The sequence below is a fragment of the Salvelinus fontinalis genome, chromosome 1 (assembly GCF_029448725.1).
Source record: "Salvelinus fontinalis isolate EN_2023a chromosome 1, ASM2944872v1, whole genome shotgun sequence".
NCBI lineage: Eukaryota > Metazoa > Chordata > Actinopteri > Salmoniformes > Salmonidae > Salvelinus > Salvelinus fontinalis.
In genome coordinates, this window is record NC_074665.1 from 100199816 (window position 1) to 100221764 (window position 21949).

The 21949-nt window shown below is 43.6% G+C and overlaps 1 protein-coding gene across 4 annotated transcripts; it reads left to right on the forward strand.

Moving 5' to 3' along the window:
• The first annotated feature begins 1265 nt into the window (after window positions 1-1265).
• On the forward strand, window positions 1266-21887 carry phf3 (PHD finger protein 3). Of its 4 annotated transcripts, none has more exons than XM_055938070.1 (19): window positions 1266-1448; window positions 2125-2209; window positions 2696-2958; window positions 3120-3251; window positions 4806-6156; window positions 6370-6517; window positions 6755-6898; window positions 7507-7561; window positions 7763-7889; window positions 9215-9371; window positions 9847-9963; window positions 10409-10537; window positions 11032-11188; window positions 11417-11714; window positions 13634-13781; window positions 15172-15261; window positions 15709-15904; window positions 19006-19413; window positions 19547-21887. In XM_055938070.1, exons 3-19 carry the CDS (start codon window positions 2721-2723, stop codon window positions 21001-21003), a joined length of 5352 nt encoding a protein of 1783 aa, XP_055794045.1. In that variant the 5' UTR covers window positions 1266-1448; window positions 2125-2209; window positions 2696-2720; the 3' UTR covers window positions 21004-21887. The 4 variants fall into 4 exon arrangements, with proteins under 4 accessions (XP_055794045.1, XP_055794018.1, XP_055794036.1 ...); XM_055938043.1 differs by having other exon boundaries at window positions 1267-1448; window positions 3117-3251; XM_055938052.1 differs by lacking the exon at window positions 1266-1448 and adding an exon at window positions 1530-1612 and having other exon boundaries at window positions 3117-3251.
• Window positions 21888-21949: the final 62 nt, after the last annotated feature.

A 21949-nucleotide genomic window follows, 5' to 3' on the forward strand; every position in this document is an offset into this window, starting at 1 on the left:
TTCCCGCGCCTTGGTAGACAAAGGAAATTGTGGTCACGTCATTCGAAGAGCTCTTGTTCGACCTCAGATCAAGTTAGACACCCCATTCCACCTCCCACTGCCTGTTGACATCTAGTGGAAGGCGTATGAAGTGCATGTATATCCATAGATTTCAAGCAATTGAATAGGAAGGCCCTGGAACAGAGCCTCGATTTCAGATTTTTCACTTCCTGTCAGGAAGTTTGCTGCAAAATGAGTTCTGTTTTACTCACAGATATAATTCAAACGGTTTTAGAAACTTGAGTGTTTTCTATCCAATAGCAATAATAATATGCATATTGTACGATCTAGAATAGAGTACGAGGCAGTTTAATTTGGGCACGATTCTTTACAAAGTGAAAACAGCGCCCCCATATTGACAAGAAGTTTTAAGGGCTTGTAATTACGCATTTCACTGTAAGGCCTACACCTGTTGTATTCGGCGCCTGTGACAAATACAATTTTATTTGACTTGGTGGTGCACATGTAGCCTATTGCTTGTTTTAGAGAAATGTAATCACCGAATATTGTAAGCACTTTCATTGTCTCCTATATGCGTTGACCACCGGAGGGCCTCCCCTCTGACCCTGGTTCGTCTCTTAGTTTCAATGTACTTACTGAATTGTTCCTGGCCACTGTGCTTCTGCTTACTATTTGGGGTACTGCGATTAGGCTACTGAAAAATGTATTCCTGCTGATGTAAAAAGGGCTTTGTTGCTTGATTGATGATCAACACTGTACTCTGTACTCCACGCAATGTTTACGCCTGTTGCGTGGGGCATTGTAAACACGAGGCATGTGACACCAACGTCACTTGCCCGAGTAGCCACAAAAATAACAATGAGACAAATATTTCACCAGATGTATAAATGTGAAGCATCCGCTTGGCATTTCCACTCACTACCAACTATGGTGGAGAAAGGAAGCCCAGTGGCCGGCAGTGGAGAAGATAGATTTTGACCGATATTCTGGAAATGTTCTCTTCGATTAAACATTTAAAGACATTTTTCTGTTCTCAAAACTCTAATTTGTAAACTTTACCCTCTGTCAAAGTTTCAAAAAAATTGCGTTGTTCAGAAGGAGTGCTCGGGCAATTTAGTTTTGTACACGCGGACCTCACAGAGTAGGCGTTCCCCAACGGAAATATGTAAATACATGCTGGAACGAGCAAATAGGATCTTGCTAGTTCGTTCTTGGCTCTGCCCCTCCTCCTTGCTTGTTCCGTCCACTATGACTCATGAGTTCCCATTGAAAGCGACAGGCTGTGGTCTATCTTGGGTTAGTTATTAAACTCTTCGGAGTAGTTTTGCAGGAGGCAGGGGCGAATGGCGGCGGTGCGCAGCGAGGAAGTGTCGGGGATTTAGCTAAAACAGTGTGTAAAGCTACTAGAATTGCGTCGTAATGCAGTGGCGTTGACACAGTAGAGAAATGTAAGTGTCATTATACATTTATCTCGCTGTGAATATTGAAATGTCCTCAGTGGAGGCGTCCAATGAGACGAATTGGGGGCGTGATCAGTGGTGCTAGGTAGCTGCAGGCTACAAACAAACTCGCGGCCTATCATGTTCCTCGCTGCTGGATAACTAACTAACATGTACAATTGCTAGCTTCCCTATTTATTTTTTTAAATAGTCTATTTCTATAGGCTATGATTTGTTGTGCATGCTTAACTTACTACGTGTATTATGTGGTTGTACAACCAAGTAGCTAAGTATTTCGTTATGGGAATGGTGCTTTTAAGTAAAGCTTATCATGTCGCTGTCAGTCAGGCCTGCACGAGCTTGTTTGCCAGCTAGCTAAGTAGTAACTGGTTAGCCAATATGTTTAGCTGCAGTTACAGGAGTAGCCTAGTTAACTTTACAACGAAGGCTGCCATGCATATGGCACAGATGCATCCATTGGTAGCATCAACTAGCAAATCATAAAGACGAAGTAGTTTTGGATCAAATGTATACATGTACTGAGGGCTAGGATATACGTTACGTTAAGGTATGCTAGCTAGCTGGATTGTTATGCTAACTTGAAGTAGCTAGCTGCTAACGACCCCTAGCTAGTGCACCAGTCTGCATCTGATTCCTCCCACTCTGATGAAAGTTTTGGTTTTAGACTCTTTCTAGATATCATAAACGGAGCTAAACACATTGTGTTTGCAGTCCTGTAATGAAGTTATCTGGAGCTGTCAGTCCTGACAGTAAGTATTAGCTAATTTCTCATGAATTTGCTAGCTAACGTTACCTAGCTAGCAACGTCATATCATTTAGCAAGTTAGCCTAGCTGGCTGGCTAGCTAGCTAACTGATGTTCTTCTGAAATATGTTTCGTTTATTAGGATCCTCATTAGCTATTGCTCATTCAGCGGCTATCTACTCTTTCAGCCATTCTTGTCTGCCCCAAATGTCCAACACATGTCCAGTGTCATCCACCATTGATTGTTATTGAATAATGGTAGTTAACTTTAGCTTGTCAATGTTGCATTTGCTGCACGGGAACTGTTTTTAGAAATGCCATGAAAGTGAATGTACTAGCTTTCTTAACTACATGGCTGTTGACTCCTTCTGTATAGGGAACCTATTTGATATGGAGTGTCTGAAGATTGAAATAGATTGTTTTGAATCTGAGCCATCTCTGTTGTCTACTGTAGCCTATGTAATTAATACCCTATCCTCTTATTCCTGCAGAGCTGACAGGAAGGGAACAGCATTCATGGATGTAGTGGACACTTTCAACCATTTAATTCCCAGTGACCAGTTGGATGACTCCTTGCTGATAGGGCAGAACTTGGAATGTGAAGCAAGTAATGACTTTGGAACAGGTGTCGACCAGCTGGGAGACTCACTGAGGAACATGCTTAGTGATAAAGATCCCATGTTTGGATCTGCAAGTTCACACTTCAATATCTTAGATAATGAAGACGCCAACTTCCAGATCGCCGAAGCAACAGGTATTTGTAGTCCGAATTACTTTTGTACAACTTCAATTGGCAGTACAAGCTAAGTCGACGGGTGTTTATAGAAACCACAATTTGTAACTACTGATGTTTGTTAATGCTTCTAAAATAAATCAAAGTTATTATTTCATCTCTAATCTTCTCTCCCCCAGTAGTTGCAGATCTTGATGTTGGTGCAACAGAGGGTATCCTCGGTACCGCTGGTGGTGGGTTGGTTGGTACAGAGACTTCGCCAGTCAAACGGTCTGTTGGCAGACCCAGGAAATACGCATTAGGAGTTACCCCAGGTTAGCAACAATTCCGTTTTACAATGGAGTGTATTTTATGTATATATTCTTTTTGCGCTGTTATGTAGTGACAGGCAGGTGGGAGAAACAGTTTGAAGGGTTGGAGCGGGGAGACAGGCAGGTGGGAGAAACAGTTTGAAGGGTTGGAGCAGAGAGACAGGCAGGTGGGAGAAACAGTTTGAAGGGATGGAAGCGGGGAGACAGGCAGGTGGGAGAAACAGTTTGAAGGGTTGGAGCAGAGAGACAGGCAGGTGGGAGAAACAGTTTGAAGGGTTGGAGCAGAGAGACAGGCAGGTGGGAGAAACAGTTTGAAGGGATGGAAGCGGGGAGACAGGCAGGTGGGAGAAACAGTTTGAAGGGTTGGAGCAGAGAGACAGGCAGGTGGGAGAAACAGTTTGAAGGGTTGGAGCAGAGAGACAGGCAGGTGGGAGAAACAGTTTGAAGGGTTGGAGCAGAGAGACAGGCAGGTGGGAGAAACAGTTTGAAGGGATGGAAGCGGGGAGACAGGCAGGTGGGAGAAACAGTTTGAAGGGTTGGAGCAGAGAGACAGGCAGGTGGGAGAAACAGTTTGAAGGGTTGGAGCAGAGAGACAGGCAGGTGGGAGAAACAGTTTGTAGGGTTGGAGCAGAGAGACAGGCAGGTGGGAGAAACAGTTTGAAGGGTTGGAGCAGAGAGACAGGCAGGTGGGAGAAACAGTTTGAAGGGATGGAAGCGGGGAGACAGGCAGGTGGGAGAAACAGTTTGAAGGGTTGGAGCAGAGAGACAGGCAGGTGGGAGAAACAGTTTGAAGGGTTGGAGCAGAGAGACAGGCAGGTGGGAGAAACAGTTTGTAGGGTTGGAGCAGAGAGACAGGCAGGTGGGAGAAACAGTTTGTAGGGTTGGAGCAGAGAGACAGGCAGGTGGGAGAAACAGTTTGTAGGGTTGGAGCAGAGAGACAGGCAGGTGGGAGAAACAGTTTGTAGGGTTGGAGCAGAGAGACAGGCAGGTGGGAGAAACAGTTTGTAGGGTTGGAGCAGAGAGACAGGCAGGTGGGAGAAACAGTTTGTAGGGTTGGAGCAGAGAGACAGGCAGGTGGGAGAAACAGTTTGTAGGGTTGGAGCAGAGAGACAGGCAGGTGGGAGAAACAGTTTGAAGGGTTGGAGCAGAGAGACAGGCAGGTGGGAGAAACAGTTTGTAGGGTTGGAGCAGAGAGACAGGCAGGTGGGAGAAACAGTTTGAAGGGTTGGAGCAGAGAGACAGGCAGGTGGGAGAAACAGTTTGAAGGGTTGGAGCGAGGATTGAACCTTGGTCTCTGGTGGGGAGAGGACTTTATGTCAATAGGACTTCACTGGGAGCATTACTGTGATTTAATTCTAAATACAGCTATTATCATTGACAAGATTGGACACTAAATACGAAGCCATGCAAATTCATGGTAACCCCCCCCACCCTTTCATTTTCCTAGTATGAAAAGTTGATGTTGTGCATAGATTTTAATTCACTTTGGTTCGTTTTATATTGTCAAAGGAGAATTGTCAGAGAGTGACACTTCAATTTCCATCTCTTAAATTCCAGAGCGAAGTGCAGGCAGAGGGTCTTCCAACAACAAAAAGCCCCCGGGAAAACCTGGGAGACCTAGAAAGAAGTCCACACTGAGTGAGAAGATCACAACTGCTGATGAATTAAGGAGAGAGCTTCACCTGGGTGGCGGCAGGGTGAATATCAATGACCTTGACTTGGGCTCATCAATGAACCCCGTCGTTGTGTTACAGAGGTTGACGGTCACTTTCGGGGGTTTCAAAATCGAGCTTCTCCCGGGGCCCTCCTTTACCGCTTTCACATCAGCTGAAAACACAGAGGAATGTTATGAGGATGGCTCGCTGTACGGTGAAGGGATGGAATACACTATGGTGCAAGAGGAACCGTTACACATACAGAATCCCACTGCAGGGAGTGGAGGGGGCGTGGGCGCTGCTCAGCTCTTCGTGAAGTACTGTGCTGACGACTTGCCTCTAGGGCTAGGACCTTACGTCAACCCCAATGAGGTTCAGGCCTCCAACGGGGCGCTTCCAGGTAGTCCTTGCTTGGTCGAGACCAAACTTGACGACCAAAGTGATTCTCAGAAGCCTGATCCAGCGGAGGTGAGGAAAGATGCCAGCATCAAGAAAGCAGCGCAGCAGCACCTGCCAAACAGCAAAGTTCCTACCACTAATAATCCAGCCAAAAAGCACCAGCCCAAACTGAAGCTGTCAGCACTCTCCTTGGCTAAGAACAAGCACCTGGTAGCTGGTAAGGGGCACAAAGGAACCCAACAACACGTCCTGGGGAAGAAGCTCCACCAGAGAGGCAACATGCACAAAATGGACGAAATGAAAGCCAAACAAGTCGTCATGTCCTTGAAAAGGGGCCCTAAGATTCAGAGGACGCAAGACGGACGTCCTGGGAAACTAAAGCAGAGATTACCTGACACGGGCCGCGGCGGTCCAGTCAAAAAAACACTGCCATCTGGAAAGCGTCCTCCTGGTATGTCGCCAGGGACGACGATTACAACCAAACCGTCTAACTCTTACGTGGCCGACACCCAACCACAACCCCAGTTTGGATGGACACCATGTAAACGTGCCAATCCTCAGAAGGAGACATCGGAGGAGGAGAAGGAGGAAGAGCAAGACGAGCCTAAAATGAAGAAGCCAGACAAGTGTCTTCAGAAACAGAGAAGCAGGAACGTCAGCAGAAGCATCTCCGTGGAGGAACCACAGCTCTTCATCCCCGACAACGCTCCTGCCGTCGTGAAGAAGGAAACCAGCGAGGAAGAACAGGCTAAAGAATCCGGGAAGGGACCAGAAAAGGAACCCGTAAATAGTGAGACCGTTGTGTGGGATCCAAACAAGAACTGTGGATTGTGCAATAAACCTCATAGTAACAAGTAAGAGTTGTGTTCTTTACATACCAAAGAGATTAGAGTTGAATATACAATGTAGTACTTAAGCTACATTGTAAACCTGTTATTATTAAGTTGTTACATCTCAGGCTAAATTACCACAATGAACATGTAGAATATTCCCTGGGAAGTGAGCTCGTGTTCTTTTAAACAGGTTTGTTTTGTGCATCCGTGTCTGTGTGTTTTTGTTCTGTTCAGGTTCATGGTGGGCTGTGGGCACTGTGATGACTGGTTCCATGGGGACTGTGTTGGTCTGGACCTGGCCAAGGTGAAGCAGATGGAGGGGGGGGACCAGGAGTATGTCTGTCTGCAGTGCTGTACCAAGGACCAGTATACCACCACCAAGGTCTGTTGATGGATTTCTACTGCACTAGGAATGGGTTTAGATCTTAATGGACTTTTTAATGGAGGAGGGAGTATATTTCTCTGAAGTGCTGCAAGGTCAATGGATTGATTTTAAGTTGCACTAGCTCAAAGTTTATTTTAACTTGTGGTTTGATTTTAATGTATGGTGTCCTGAAAAGACAAAAATAATATAGATATTAATAATAATATTTCATGTTATTTATCTTCTCCTCATTAGGAGCCAGGTGGTGCTGGGCAGGGGGAGGCCAGGACAGAGGGACAGCAGAAGCCCTCTGAGACCCAGGACAACAAGATGGCCGCAAAGCAGAAACAGCCGTCCCCACATCCTGTCACCTCCGGGGGAGTCAGGCCCTTCAGAAAGGTAAGGTTCACTCTGCTAGTAGTCTGCAGTGCATGCTTTATTTTTTAAATTTTTTTGTACATTTAATGTAGGCCTGAATACAGGATAAGAATGTTATAATAATCTTAAATGGAGCTGTAACATATCGGATTACCATCGGGTCAGTGCATATTTATGATATTAAAGCCTATGAGAAGAGATTGGATGATAAACCTTTATGCATATTATCTGTTGTCAAAATCTTACATTTAACACAAATGTTTTAGAAACATAATCTTCAACAAGCCCTACCATTGATTAAATGTAGTGGTGCAGATGTAGTCCTCTTCAGTTTATTCAGCTGATATGTATGAAAGCCAGTGTTGGCACGACTCAAGGCTTGGTTGACCTCTTTTCACTTCCTCTTTATTCCCTGCATGTGTACACATGGATGGAAGGGTGTTAGGTTACCATGGTGATTCTATTCAACGTCTGTCTTAAGGACATTTTTAAAATGGTGGTTATGTTTTCAGCACCACGATGCACAACCCCCTGCCCAACAAGAAAAACAAACATTTTATAGACAATTAAATTTCTAAGATTATTTTGAATCTCACTGAGGCGATATTCTGTGTCTCACTCTGTAACAGGACTCTGTGGAAAGAAAACAGTCGACTGAAGTCAAAGATTCAAATCAGAAATCAGGTGTGTTGTGTGCTTCTACATTCTGCTGTCCATGTCCCTCCACGGGAGTCGTGTTCAGTAGGCATGAAACTGTAAAAGGGGAGGGAATATATTAATTTGTCCAATAAGAAACGCTTGTTTTCCATTGGGAAAAAACATTTAAATGTTTTACTACAAGGTGCCCTAATGAACATGCCCTACTCTGCGACTGTGTCCCGTTAGGAGTGTCAGTCAAACAGGAGACCAAGAGGCCCAAGGTGTCGTCGTCTCCCTCCTCTAAGAGACCCGTGTCTGTTGACCAGATCAGACGGAGTGTCCGTGACGCCCTGAAGGACATCCTCCTGAAGAGGTAATTAAACATGTTATAACAGTAACTTAACAACATTATAATCTGTTTAGTCTAATAACCACTATAACAGTCTGGTGATGCACTACATGGCCAAACGTATGTGGACACCTGCTTGTCGAGCATCTCATTCTAAAATCATGGGCATTAATATGTAGTTGGTTCCCCCTTTGCTGCTATAACAGCCTCCACTCTTCTGGGAAGGCTTTCCACTAGACGTTGGAACAACATTGCTGTGGAGACTTGCTTCCATTCAGCCACAAAAGCTTTAGAGAGGTCGGGCACTGATGTTGGACGATTAGGCCTGGCTCACTGCTGGCGTTCCAATTCATCCCAAAGGCGTTCAATGGATTTGAGGTCAGGGCTCTGTGCAGGCCAGTCGAGTTCTAACCCACCGATCTCGACAAACCATTTCTGTATGGACCTGACTGTGCACGGGGGCATTGTCATGCTGAAACAAGAAAGGACCTTCCCCAGACTGTTGCCACATTTGGAAGCACAGAATTGTCTAGAATGTCATTCTATGCTGTAGCGTTAAGATTTCCCATCACTGGAACTAAAGGGCCCGGGCTGAACTTTGAAAAACCGCCCCAGACCATTATTCCTCCTCCACCAAAATTTACAGTTGCCACTATGCATTGGAGCAGATGGCATTCTCCTGGCATCCAGCAAGCTCCAAAGTCCAATATCGGCGAGCTTTATACCACTCGAGTCGATGCTTGGCATTGCACATGGTGATGATAGGCTTGTGTGCGGCTGCTCGGCCATGGAAACCCATTTCATGAAGCTCCAGACAAACAGTTATTGTGCTGACGTTGCTTCCAGAGGCAGTTTGGAACTTGGTTGTGATTGTTGCAACCGAGAACACACGATTTTTACACGCTACGTGCTTCAGCCCTCGGCGGTCCCATTCTGTGAGCTTGTGTGGTCTGTGACTTCGCAGCTGAGCCGTTGTTGCTACTAGACGTTTCCACTTCACAATAACAGCACTTCTAGTTGACCGGGGAGGTTCTAGCTGGGCAGAAATTTGACTGACTTGTTGAAAGCATCCTATGACGGTCCCATGTTGAAGGTCACTGAGCTCTTCAGTAAGGCCATTCTACTGCCAGCTGTGGAGATTGCACGGCTGTCTCCACAGCTGCATGGCTGAAATGGCAGCCATGCAGAGGAGCCATGCAGCTCCTCTGCATGGCTGAAATGGCAGAATCCATTAATTTGAAGGGGTGTCTACATACTTTTGTCCATGTAGAGTATCTGCCTGTGGAGAAGGGTGGTGATCCTCTATATTCCTCCTGTGTAATCCTCTATTGTGCCCTACATTGTCTCAGGCTGAAGGAGTCTGATTTCCAGGCGTCACCAGAGAAGGCTGCTGAGGTGGCCAAGAAGACTGAGAGAGAGCTGTTTGCCTTCTACAGAGACACAGACTGCAAATACAAGAGCAAGTACCGGAGCTTGATGTTCAACCTCAAAGACACCAAAAACAATGTAAGTCGTTATGTTAACAATTTTGATGCAATGAATTCTCTTTTAGACAATACTGACTCTTCTGATACTGACATTTTATGGACATTATACTGGACTTTGTCCCAGCTTGTAGTAGGTACTTGGTCTCGAAATTATATGCGTTTTGAACGTTAACTACATGAAGCGTATACAACGCAAACATATTCTAAAATACGTTTTGATATCAGTTCATCTAGCTATGTGACTTTATAACTTGGGCACAGCCAGAAGAGGACTGGCCACCCCTCATAGCCCTTCTCTAGGTGTCTTCCTAGGTTTTGACCTTTCTAGGGAGTTTTTCCTAGCCACCGTGCTTCTACACCTGCATTGCTTGCTGTTTGGGGTTTTAGGCTGGGTTTCTGTACAGCACTTTGAGATATCAGCTGATGTACGAAGGGCTATATAAATACATTTGATTTGATTTGATATAAATGGCTTTATAACTTGTGTATTTCAGGTGTTATTCAAGAGGGTTCTGAAAGGGGAGATTTCTCCTGGCACTTTGATAAGGATGAGTCCTGAGGAACTAGCCTCAAAGGAACTGGCTGCATGGAGACAGAGAGAGACTCGACACGTAAGTAACACTGAAACACACACTGCCCTCCAACACTGAAACACACTGCCTGTCCGCCTTCAAAGTATTTGACTAATTCTCTAAGGACAGGTTTCCCAGACAGATTCATCTTAATTCTGGACTAAATAGGACTTTCAGTGGAGAGCCCCTATTGAGTGTGTTTTTAGTCCATGACAAGGCTTCATCTGTCTGGTAAAGCTGCCCTAAAAACACTGTATAGAAAAGGCATTGTAGAATAAAAGTAGCTTACCTCATTGGTTGATCACACCTCCCTGTAAGTTAAACTTAGTCATCATACCAAATCATATGGCTTTATCGTTGACAAGTTAAAACGGTTTGTGTGACCTGAACTATCAATGACCTTTCACCAAAATGGACTGTGATCATTGCTCCATCTGTGTGAGATTCATTCACCAATATGTTCCTGCCCCCCCCCCCCCCCCAGGCAATTGAGATGATTGAGAAGGAGCAGAGAGAGGCGGAGAGGCGACCCATCACCAAGATCACACACAAAGGAGAGATAGAGATTGAGAGCCAGGAGTCTGGGAAGGAGCCAGAGGCCATAGAGCCGGAGGTAAGACACAGCTCATGTAAAGAAACACCACATTTCTTGTTCAAGTGAGTGCTGGTCCTTTTTAAATTTTTCTGTGATTCTATTTTGGGTTGTAGAATAGTTAGTGGTCAAAGGTTGGGCTGTTACTGTGACCGCGTTACCGCCACAGCGCTAGTCATAGTCCTTATAAACGTAGAAGCTGGGTTAATAAGGGACACGACCAGACAGGCCCACACACTGCAGATGTTCTGTTAACACCTTTATGGACCTCCTGGATTATTGGTTCAACAGGATTTAGAGTTCAGTATCTCCCCTCCCTAAGAAATAGTTCATACCTTTTTTAATAATTTCTGGGTGAATCTCAATTGTATTTACTCAAATTAACACGCCCTGGTCTATCCTTGCCTCCTCAACATGCATCAGAGAGGACAATGAGGAATCAAGGAAATACAATTTATCCAGTGTGTCTATACATTTCTTATGAACTCTCACTGTTGTTGTTTGATCTCTTCCAGCCAGAGCCTGTGGCTGCTCCCAAAGTGACAGAGGAGCCAGTGGAAGTTCCCCAAGAGAAGACGTTGTCGACAGCAACCGAGAGCGTCAATATTTTCCAAGATACAACCAGTCTGCATAAGACTCACCTGTTTGACCTCAACTGTAAGATCTGCACAGGTAGGCCCTGATTCTGTTCTTTCAGTTTCTGCTTTTATTTTGAAGGATAGTGGAAGTACTATAGATATGTGTTGATGCTTGATCAGATAGAATGGAAGTAGAGGGGAGATGGATTAGGAGGAGAAGAGGTAAACACGCCAAATGAGCCCCACAAACTCAGGATTGTAGCTTTAAGTCAAGTCTTACCAGTGGTTTTCTATTGGACTAATGGAATTGTAATTCGTGAAGGTCGTATGGCTCCACCTGTGGAGGAGGCTCCTACCAAAGTGGTGAAAGTGGCCACTAGTGTAGTGAGGAGACGGTCTGCTACCAGCACTACAGAGGCAGTGACCAAGAACACACTGTCTACTACCACTACCTCCAGCACTACAGAGGGACAGACCAACAACACACCGTCTGCCACCACTACCTCTACAGAGGAAGAGACACCCTCCTCCTCCTCATCTGCTAAGGACGACGACCTTCATCTCAAAGTCCTAGAGGAGAGCCTCCTCAGCGCCAAAATCATCTCCAACTATGAGAGGAGGTATGTGGATCAATCAGTCAATTAGCCAGAACATCCAGTCAGCCAGTCAGTCAGTCATCCCTGTTTTACATCTGCAAATGTTTGTCATTTTCCAGTAACACGGCCTGCAACCCAAAGAGAAGGCAAAGCACTGTGGCCATATTGTACTTCATCATTCTTGTCCTGGTGATAGAACCACAAAGGCTATCAATGTAATTGTCATACAAAAAATAACATACAAAGGAAAGTGGTGTTGAGCCATTGTAAATGTATTTAGAAAATAGACAACACCAAACCTACTCATTCCAGGGTTTTTCTTTGTTTTTACTATTTTCTACATTGTATAATAATAGTGAAGACATCAAAACTATGAAATTATGTTTTAACCAAAAAAGTGTTAAACAAATCAAAATAGATTTTAGATTCTTCAAAGTAGCCACCCTTTGCTTTGATGACAGCTTTGCACACTCTTGGCATTCTCTCAACCAGCTTCACCTTTGAATGCTTTTCCAAAAGTCTTGAAGGAGTTCCCACATATGCTGAGCACTTGTTGGCTACTTTTCCTCAACTCTGCGGTCCAACTCATCCTGTGGGGCAACAGGGTAGCCTAGTGGTTAAAGTGTTGGGCCAGTAACCAAAAGGTTGCTGGATCGAATCCCCGAGCTGACAAGGTTAAAAATCTGTCCTTCTGCCCCTGAACAAGGCAGTTAACCCACTGTTCCATGGTAGGCCTTCATTGTAAATAAGAATTTGTTCTTAACTGACTTGCCTAGTTAAATAAACCATCTCAATAGGATTGAGGTCGGGTGATTGTGGAGGCCAGGTCATCTGATGCAGCACTCCATCACTCTCATTGGTCAAATGGCTATTACACTGCCTGAGGTTGAAAAACTAATGGTAGTCCCACTAAGCACAAACCAGATGGATGGTGTATCGCTGCAGAATGCTGTGGTAGCCATGCTGGTTAAGTGTGCCTTTTAATTCTAAATAAGTCACTGACAGTGTCACCAGCAAAGCACCTCCTCCATGCTCCACACATGTGGAGATCATCCGTTCACCTACTCTGCATCTCACAAAGACATGGCGGTTGGAACCAAACATCTCAAATTTGGACTCCAATTTGGCGGTTGGAACCAAACATCTCAAGTGGTTTCTTTGCAGCAATTTGACCCTGATTCGCACTGTCTCCTCTGAACTGTTGATGTGTCTGTTACTTGGTCTCTGCAGCCCAAATAAATGCTTCACAATCTGAGGTGCATTTAACTCTAATGAACGTAAACTCTGCAGCAGAGGTAACTGGGTCTTCCTTTCCTGTGGCGATCCTCATGAGCCAGTTTCATCATAGCTCTTGATGGTTTTTTGCAACTGCACTTGAAGAAATGTGAAAAGTTCTTGTAATGTTCCACATTGACTGACCTTCATGTCTTAAAGTAATGATGGAATGTCTTTTCTCTTTGCTTATCTGAGCTGTTTTTGCCATAATATGGACTTGGGCTATCTTCTGTATACGACCCCTACCTTGTCACAACACAACTGATTGGCTCAATTGCATTAAGAAGGAAAGAAATTAGACAAATTCACTTTTAACAAGGCACACCTGTTAATTAAAATGCATTCCAGGTGACTACCTGATGAAGCTGGTTAAGAGAATGCCAAGAATGTGTAAAGCTGCCGTCAAGGCAAAGGGTGGCTGCTTTGAATATATTTTGATTTGTTTAACACTTTTGGGTTACTACATGATTCCATATGTTATTTCATAGTTTTGATGTCTTCTCTATTATTCTACAATGTAGAAAATGGCACAAATAAAGAAACCCTTGAATGAGTAGGTGTGTCCAAACTTTGGACTGGTACTGTATATAATTATTATTATTAAATTACCTATAAACCAGAATTAAGTGGAGGGTTATTCTAAAGTTGTTTGTATTTCTGGCCTCCAGGTCAGTGTCTATGAGTGGCAGAGATGGCGAGGCTTCCTTCCTGTCCAACCTGCAGCCTCTATGGAGAGGGCTTGTCAACATGCCTGCTGTGGCCAAGCTCCTCACTAAAGCCTTCCCTGTATCAGGTGTCCTGGACCACCTGACAGAGGTAAAACTGCACAAAGCCATTTATAAGTGCCTATAAATGTTTATTAATTCATATAAATGCATCAAATATTTGTTTTGCTTTAATGTAATGCTTTAAATAGTGTGAATGTGTTTATAAATCCTCTAATGCTTATTCATGGAAGTGACAGTGTTACAACACAGCATTTACATGTTCTAGTTATGGAATGCCTTTATCTAAATGCCATTTATATAAACAACTCAACAAACTATCAAGTTGAAGGGTAGATAGCATAAACGTAACCACAAGAAAATACTTTATTAATTTATTGTTACAAATCAACTTGCAAGGTTGCTAGCCAACTAGGCTGCTAATATTAGCCCTGCCAGCCTGCTGACGTTACATTAGCACTACATGAGTCGGTCAGTTGCTATCAACACCTAGCTCACAGCTACATTAAAGTAAACCAATGTTTTGGAAATACAGGGCCTTCAAAGTTTTCCAAATTTTGTTGAAACAAGGTGGGATTAAAATTGATTTCATTTGATTTTTTTGTCAACGATCAACACAATACTCAAAAATCCTAACAAACTGAGTTACTATAAGAGCTTTGCACACCTGGATTGTACAAAAAGAAAATTCTCACATTCTTTTTAAAATCCTTCAAGCTAGTTGTTGATCATTGCTAGACAGCCCTTTTTCAAGTCTTACCAAAGATTTCCAAGAGAACTGTAACCAGGCCACTCAGGAACATTCAATGTGGTTTTGGTAAGCAACTCCAGTGTACATTTGGCATTGTTTTAGGTTGTCCTACTGAAAGGTGTATGTCTCCCAGTATCTGTTGGAAAGCAGCTCTCTTTCATCTATTTTTATTTAAAAAAAAATCTCCCTAGTCCTTGACCATGACAAGCATATCCATAACATGATGTAGCCACCACCATGCTTGAAAATATGAAGAGTGGTACTCAGTGACGTGTTGGATTTGCCCCAAACATAACGCTTTTGTATTCAGGACATAAAGTACATTTATTTACCCAATTTAATTTTGGGCGGTTTTACTTTAGTGCCTTATTACTAACAGGATTCATGTTTAGGAATAATTTTTATTCTGTACAGGCTTCCTAATTTTTTACTCTGTCAATTAGGTTAGTATTGTGGCATAACTACAATTTGGTTGATCCACCCTCAGTTTTTTCATATCACATCCATTAAACTCTGTTTGTCACCTTTGCCTCGTGAAATCCCTGAGAGTTTTCCTTCCTCTCCAGCAACTGAGTTAGGAAGGATTTCTCTATCTTTGTAGTGACTGGGTGTATTGATACACCATCTAAAGTGTAATAACTTCACCATGCTCAAAGGAATATGACAAGTATTATTTTTATAAAATCAATGAATGGGATGAAATGCTGATGGTGATAATCCCTGTTATCAGGATCTGCCGGAGAGTTTCCAGATGGGTGGGAGGATCTCCCCACAGATCGTATGGGACTACCTGGACAAGATCAGAGCCACTGGAACAAAGGTACGTTCAAAGTGTAGGCCGACCTGCTTGAAATATGATCAATCAATCAAATGAAGTTGTCATAAAGAGCTTTTACAGTAACCTGGCCAAGACTCAAGAGGGCAAGTATGATATACAAATATAATATGCCATTTAGCAGACACTTTTATCCAAAGCGACTTAGTCATGTGTGTACACATTTTACATATGGGTGGCCCGGGCAGTAAAAGTATATTCATCTTTCCAAGACAATCTGTGCCTGAACTGGAGATGAATAGTAGCTGTCTAGCTAGTAGCTATGTTTTGGGCTACAATGCATAAAATGTAGTCTGAGATTTGTTTTAATTGTACATGTTCCCTGACACTTAAGTCATTCATTGTAAATAAGAATTTATTAACCTTCCCACCTGGTTAAATAAATGTATTAAGTTGAATTTCTTTCCTCCTTTTATTTTGGTCTTTTTTTAGGAGGTTTGTTTGATTCGTTTTTCCCCTGAGACCGACGAGGATGAGATCCACTACACTCTGCTCTATGCCTACTTCAGTAGCCGTAAACGCTTCGGCGTTGTCGCCAACAACTTGAAACAAGTCAAAGACATGTATCTCATCCCCTTGGGTGCTATTGAGAAAGTCCCACACCAATTGGTTCCCTTTGATGGCCCAGGTAACAACCAACTACTCTCTACGTATATTGGGCGAATAGACTGTCATTGGCTAAAAGAGATCCTAATAAAAAAATGTTGGATTAATCTGGTACTGGTTTCCCAGATCAAGCCTACTCCTAGACTGAAAAGCATGCTCAATTGTCTCTGTTCAAAGCTATTTCTAGTCTGATGGCTCCCACAATAGTATAAATAGTAGACAATCAAGGGTAGATTTAAGTCAAAACTGTAACTCTGCCTCTTAGGAACTTTTACTGTCTTCTTGGTAAGCAACTCTAGTGTAGATTTGGCCTTGTGTTTTAGATTATTGTCCTGCTGAAATGTGCATTAATCTCCCATTGTCTTGTGGAAAGCAGAGTGAACCAGGTTTTCCTCTAGGATTTTACCTGTGCTTAGCTCATTACGTTTCTTTTTTATCCTGAACAACTCCCCAGTCCTTAACGATTACAAGCATACCCATAACATGACACAGCCACCACTATGTTTGAAAATACGGAGAGTGGTGTAATGTATTGGATTTGCCCCAAAATAACACTTGGTATTCAGGACAAAAAGTTTATTGCTTTACCACATGTTATGCAGTATTCTGTACAGGCTTCCTTTTCACTCTGTTAATTTAAGTTAGTATTGTGGAGTAATTACAATGTTGTTGATCCATTCTGTCGTGACGTGACTACCATTAATGCGATGAGTCATCAAATAACTACATACAACGTTAAATTATTACGCAGTTAATTTAATCTGAAGCACCACAGAAAGTTTGAGTTACCGTTTCCCGATTTAATCCAAGAATATCAGAATCTCAATATGCTATCCGTCATCCATTAATCATTTGCTCCTATTTCAGTCTCGTTCTGAACGTCGTAATATCCTATAAATCTGCACAAACCCTAGTCTCCATGACTCAGCTTAATTATTTACTAACTAATGAAATAATCACACAGAAATACAAACACACACGCATAGTATTGAATAATGATTATTAACATGATGCAATGAAAAGTCCCTAGTGGATTAACCCGATATGACGGCTTGTTACACAATAAAAGGGGTGGGGAAAGAGAGACAATAATACACTCATCATAAATATGGATATCTACCCTAACAACCGTTCATTCGGATTTAGAAATGCAACACATACTTACGCTTGAATGTCTTTGTCGTCTCTCTGAAATCACCCAGTCCATTTTCTGGGAAGTCAGTCGACAGAATCTCTGGTTGTTTTAAATCTACGGTTGTTTGTTAGACTGGATCCTTCAGACCTTCCAATGGTCGTTTGATGGAATCTTCCTCGTGTCTTTGGTCAAAGTTCTAGATGACTTTACATGCAGAGCTGCATGTCTTCACTCGTCAAGTTTCAGCGGGTCTTGTAGTTTTAGAACCATTTGTGATGTCTGGCTTACCGTCCGTATACTGGTCTAACTGGTTGATTATTCAGGGTACAGCTAACACCACTGTCCACACCGGCAGCAACTCGGCATGTTTTGGTGTTTAGTTAAATGGCAACCATTTCAACGTGTAGCCACAGCTCCACATTTTCTGTTTTTTAGTTTTAAACCATTTCTCAGCCGTGTAGCCACCGCTCCATGCTGTCTGGTCTAATGTACATTTCGTTAGGAGTCCTTTTATAAACTCTGGCAAAAGGGGGCCTTCCATGACGCTGACATAATGTCTGCTCACGATTACTGACTGGGTAAAGCAATTCTCATTTAGAAGGCTGAAATCACGTAAGTTCCACAACATTCAGATGTAAATCTGATAACTGGGATATACATTTGTGGAGTTACCGTTATTTGGTTATACCGTCCTTAATGATATCACAAAACAACAACTGATTTGACATGATTATTGTTTAAATACCCATGGACCATTCCAAATGTTTGGATTACCCAATTTGTTAAAGTTTTGGCCAAGTTTCTCTCTGTTCTGATTAAAGTCACCATTGGCACGGTGAAATCCCTGAGCGGCTTCCTTCCTCTCCGGCAACGGAGTTAGGAAGGACGCCTGTATATTTCTAGTGACTGGGTTTATTGATACACCATCCGAAGTGTAATTAATAACTTTACCAAGTTTAAACCATCTACCAACAGGTGCCCTTCTCTGCGAGGCATTGGAAAACGTCCTTGGTCTTTGAATCTGTTTGAAATTCACTGCTTGACTCAGGGACGTTACAGATTATTGCATGTGTGGGGTACAGAGATGAGGTAGTCGTTCAAAAATCATGTTAAACACTATTGCACACAGTGAGCCCAGCCAACTTATTATGCACATTTTTACTCTTGAACTTATTTAGACTTGCCATAACAAGGGGTTGAATACTTGTTGACTCAAGACATTTCAGCTTTACGTTTATTAATTTCTAAGCATTTTGAAAATCATAATTCCACTTTGGTGTTGTGTGTAGGCCAGTGACAAACATCTCAGCCAGTGACACAACAAAATGTGGAAAGTAATGTGAATACTTTTTGAAGGCACTGTAGGTGCAGCTGTTTTTTATTTCTGTCTATTTAAGAACCAACGATGTGCTACCTTTTTTGACGATGCTAACACCGAAGCTCTAACACTGTCTGAGAAAGTTGAGTAAATTCTTTAAAATATATATTTTGGTAAAATAAAAAAAACACTCATTTTATCTAGTTTTAGATGTGGCCAGTATGTAGAAATTATAATGGACTTATCTATTTTTAAATAACTGCCCTTTATCTGGCCCGCAAATAGATTTTGACAAATTGGCCCCCCAAAGAATTTGCTGCCCTCCGAATTTGGAAATCTCGGTGTGGCCCTCGAACCAAAAAGTTTGCCCATCCCTGCTCTAGCTAATAATCTGGGTCTGGGAAACCAACCCATGACCCCATTTACCTTTTTTGAAGGAATATTCTCACAATGTAAATCATGATGCTTTATTATCTAAAACATTTACTTTCCCTACTTTTATGTTATTAGGTTGTCTTTGCCAAATAAGAATCTATTCTGAATATACTATCTAAATAATACATGGGTGTGGCCAACCAACGTTTCATTTATGAAATTAGTTTTAATGTATATTATAATTTTATTTCAACAATTTTAAACTCTGCTTTTCATCGGTGTTGCTCTTTAACAGGACTGGAAAACAAACGCCCCAACCTCCTGCTGGGCCTGATCATCCGCCAGTGGCCTAAACGGGACTTCCTGCCCGTCGACATCAACGAAACGGCCAGGTTCATACCGGAGAGCAAACTCGAGACAGCGACAACTACGGTTACTGTAAACGACAAAGAAGTTACCCGGGAGGAGGAGGAGAACTCGTACATCTCCTCTCTGTGCGCTTCCAGTACTAAAGAAAGGGACAGAGAAGAGATACCATTGCTGAACACAGCTGAGGAAGTGGTCACAGCAGAACAGTCTAGTACAGACATCTCTGAGAAAGCTGAAGGTGAAGATACTGAAGAGGGGTACCAACCACTACGTTTCCTTCCGGGGGTGTTGCGTAGTTGGGGCGGGGAGCTTCTGCCCCTGCCAGACTTCTCAGGTAAACATAAAAGGCCTGTGTTCACTTGAACACCATTTGCAATTTGAAGCTTTGTTTGTTTTTCTTTGAACTCATAATAGCAACATGTCTTTGAACCACACCTTACGTTTCGGCTTGCTCCTTCCTTCCTCAGGTAACCCTCCACTGCTGGGTGATGATGGTCGAGAGCCCTCGGCTCCACAGACCTCCAAGGCTGACGGAGGAGCAGCAACCACTCCAGGAAGCTCCACCACCATTAAGAGTCCCAGCGCTGGTGCTCACAGACAGACTGGTTTTGTCATCAAGAAGAGGGAACCCAAACCGGTCAAAGCAGAGGAACCTGTGTCTTCCAGCTTGGCTGAAACATCTACCGCAAACAACAACGCGTTGGCGAAAGAAGAGGGTGTGGCTTACCGTGGCCCGTCGGTCTCTCTGAAAGACAAACCTCCAGACGTCTCGACAGAGTCGTTCCTGGCCAGCCTCTCCACGGATCCTAACACAGACGGCTCCTTAAACAAAGGAGATTCGGCGTTGTGCGAAAAGGACAAATCCAAAGAAGAGGAGACACCTACTCTCTTGTCTCCTACAGCCATCTCCAACGCTTCTGTCGAGGAAAGCGTCCCCACACCAAAACCCCTTCCGAGTGGAATCCTGAAGAAAAGCTCTGCGTATTCCAATATGACTGAAGAACCAACTGCTGTCCAATCAGCAGGATCACAGGGTCACCCCCAACCTGTTCCTGTTCTGACCACCAGGAAGTATCGTCCTATGGCAGCTCAACACGGATACCCCTCCCACCACCACCAGACAGACTACAGACGCCCCCCACCTCCAAACCATGGCCCACTACAGGTTGGTCCCTATGGTCCCATCCCCCTCCAGCCTGGAGGACCTCCTGTAGACTTCCAGTACCAGCCAGCACCACCTGTCCCCCCCTTCGGTAACACCGCACCGCCACATTTCCAGCACCCGCCCCAGCTACCCACCAACTTCAGCTACCCTACTGGCCCCCCACCACCCATGATGTACCCGCCACCTCACGACCCACAGATGCAGAATCATGCTGGAATAACACAGTGGGCTCAACCTGGTCCAGGACCCACATCTCCCAACTCTTTCCCCGGGGGGCTACCGTTAGCTTACGGTGGTGACCCTCAGAGGTTTGCCTCCGCTGAGTCGTCCAATCCCAACCTGAACCCGCCCCCATCCGCCGCTGCCAAAGAGGACCAGAAGGGGGCAGCAGAGAGGCTTCTGTACAGTGACCCCTGGGACAGGCAGCCCGGGTCGGGCCACAAGAAGGAGGACAGGGACCAGTACGGGAGGCACCGGCACCACAGTGAGTCCCGTCACGGAGAGAAGAGCCGGAACCACAGCCAAGAGAGGGGAAAGAAAGGTGACAGAAGCCGGAGCAGAGAGAGAGACCGGAGTAAAGACTCTTCTTCTCACCACAGAGGGAGCCGGCACCACTCTAAAGACCAGCGCCACGGTCACAGCGAGAGGAGGAAAGAACGTCACCACAGCGACGGTGACCACGGGAACCGTCACAAACACAGCAGGAGAGACTCTGATTATGAGAAATCGAGGAGAAGTTCCAAAGACAGTCACTCATGAGTTTTCTTTTGTACTACCCCACCCTGAGATGGTCTACCCTACAACAGTTTTAGTGGCATTGTCCCTTTTTATATGTTATTTTTAAAATACAGTAGAGGTCAACACTTTCAGTAGGATTATTAACACATTCTGAGATCTGCTTTCTTAAAAACCAACCGTTAAGGCTTTGAGGTGATATTTCACCTTTTGAAAATCTCCTGTTTTTTTAAGTGTTAATTTTACTGTATATTTCTGTATTCTGCGTGTCACATGGTGACTTGGTGCACTGAGCATTATGTGCTCTGATATGGATCACAACAAGTGGTTAAAGGAATAGCTCAATGATTTCACATATGTTTCCATACCTTTTAAAAGCAGTCTATGGATAAGGAGGCAGCAATGATTTGGGCATGTTAACACATGCTAGATTGACTTAGACAGGGAAATGATCCCAAACCGCTAATGTTGCTAATACTTAGTGTGGATTGTAGTCGCTCCCCTTGTCCATAGATTGTTTTCAGCGTAAAGAAACAAATCTTAATATGTAAAATCGCTGAACTATTCTTTGAATGTTTTCTATAGCATGAAACACAAAATAACAGGCTGTTGGAGTAGAGATGGAGGGAAAGTTCTGGTCACTTCAACAGTATGACATGAATTTAATACAGCGGAGAGAAACTAACCATTTGAGTAGCAGAAAACAACAACATTTTAATTAAAGCAGCTTCTCTTATTTTGTTTTTTGCATTTTATTTTTTTAAATTGCTATACAGAAATTGTTTTTTTTCTATCGACAAATATTGTCTATGTACATTTTGGCTTGTCATGTACATTCTGAAATCAAGTGTGCCTTCTGCACTGTGTTCATGTACAGCTGGTAATAAAGGTGATCTTATTGTTGAGAAGAGGAATGTATATTATGAAAACTATATTTCACAAAACATTAAGAACACCTGCTCTTTCCATG

What these genes read in the sequence shown, in the direction of transcription:
- phf3 (XM_055938043.1), top strand. Translation starts at nt 2,721, where the DNA reads ATGGATGTAGTGGACACTTTCAACCATTTAATTCCCAGTGACCAGTTG. An exon ending in CCAGATCGCCGAAGCAACAG is followed by an intron (nt 2,959 to 3,116) that starts GTATTTGTAGTC and finishes TCTCTCCCCCAG; the next exon opens with TAGTTGCAGATCTTGATGTT. An exon ending in TCAGAGCCACTGGAACAAAG is followed by an intron (nt 15,262 to 15,708) that starts GTACGTTCAAAG and finishes GTCTTTTTTTAG; the next exon opens with GAGGTTTGTTTGATTCGTTT.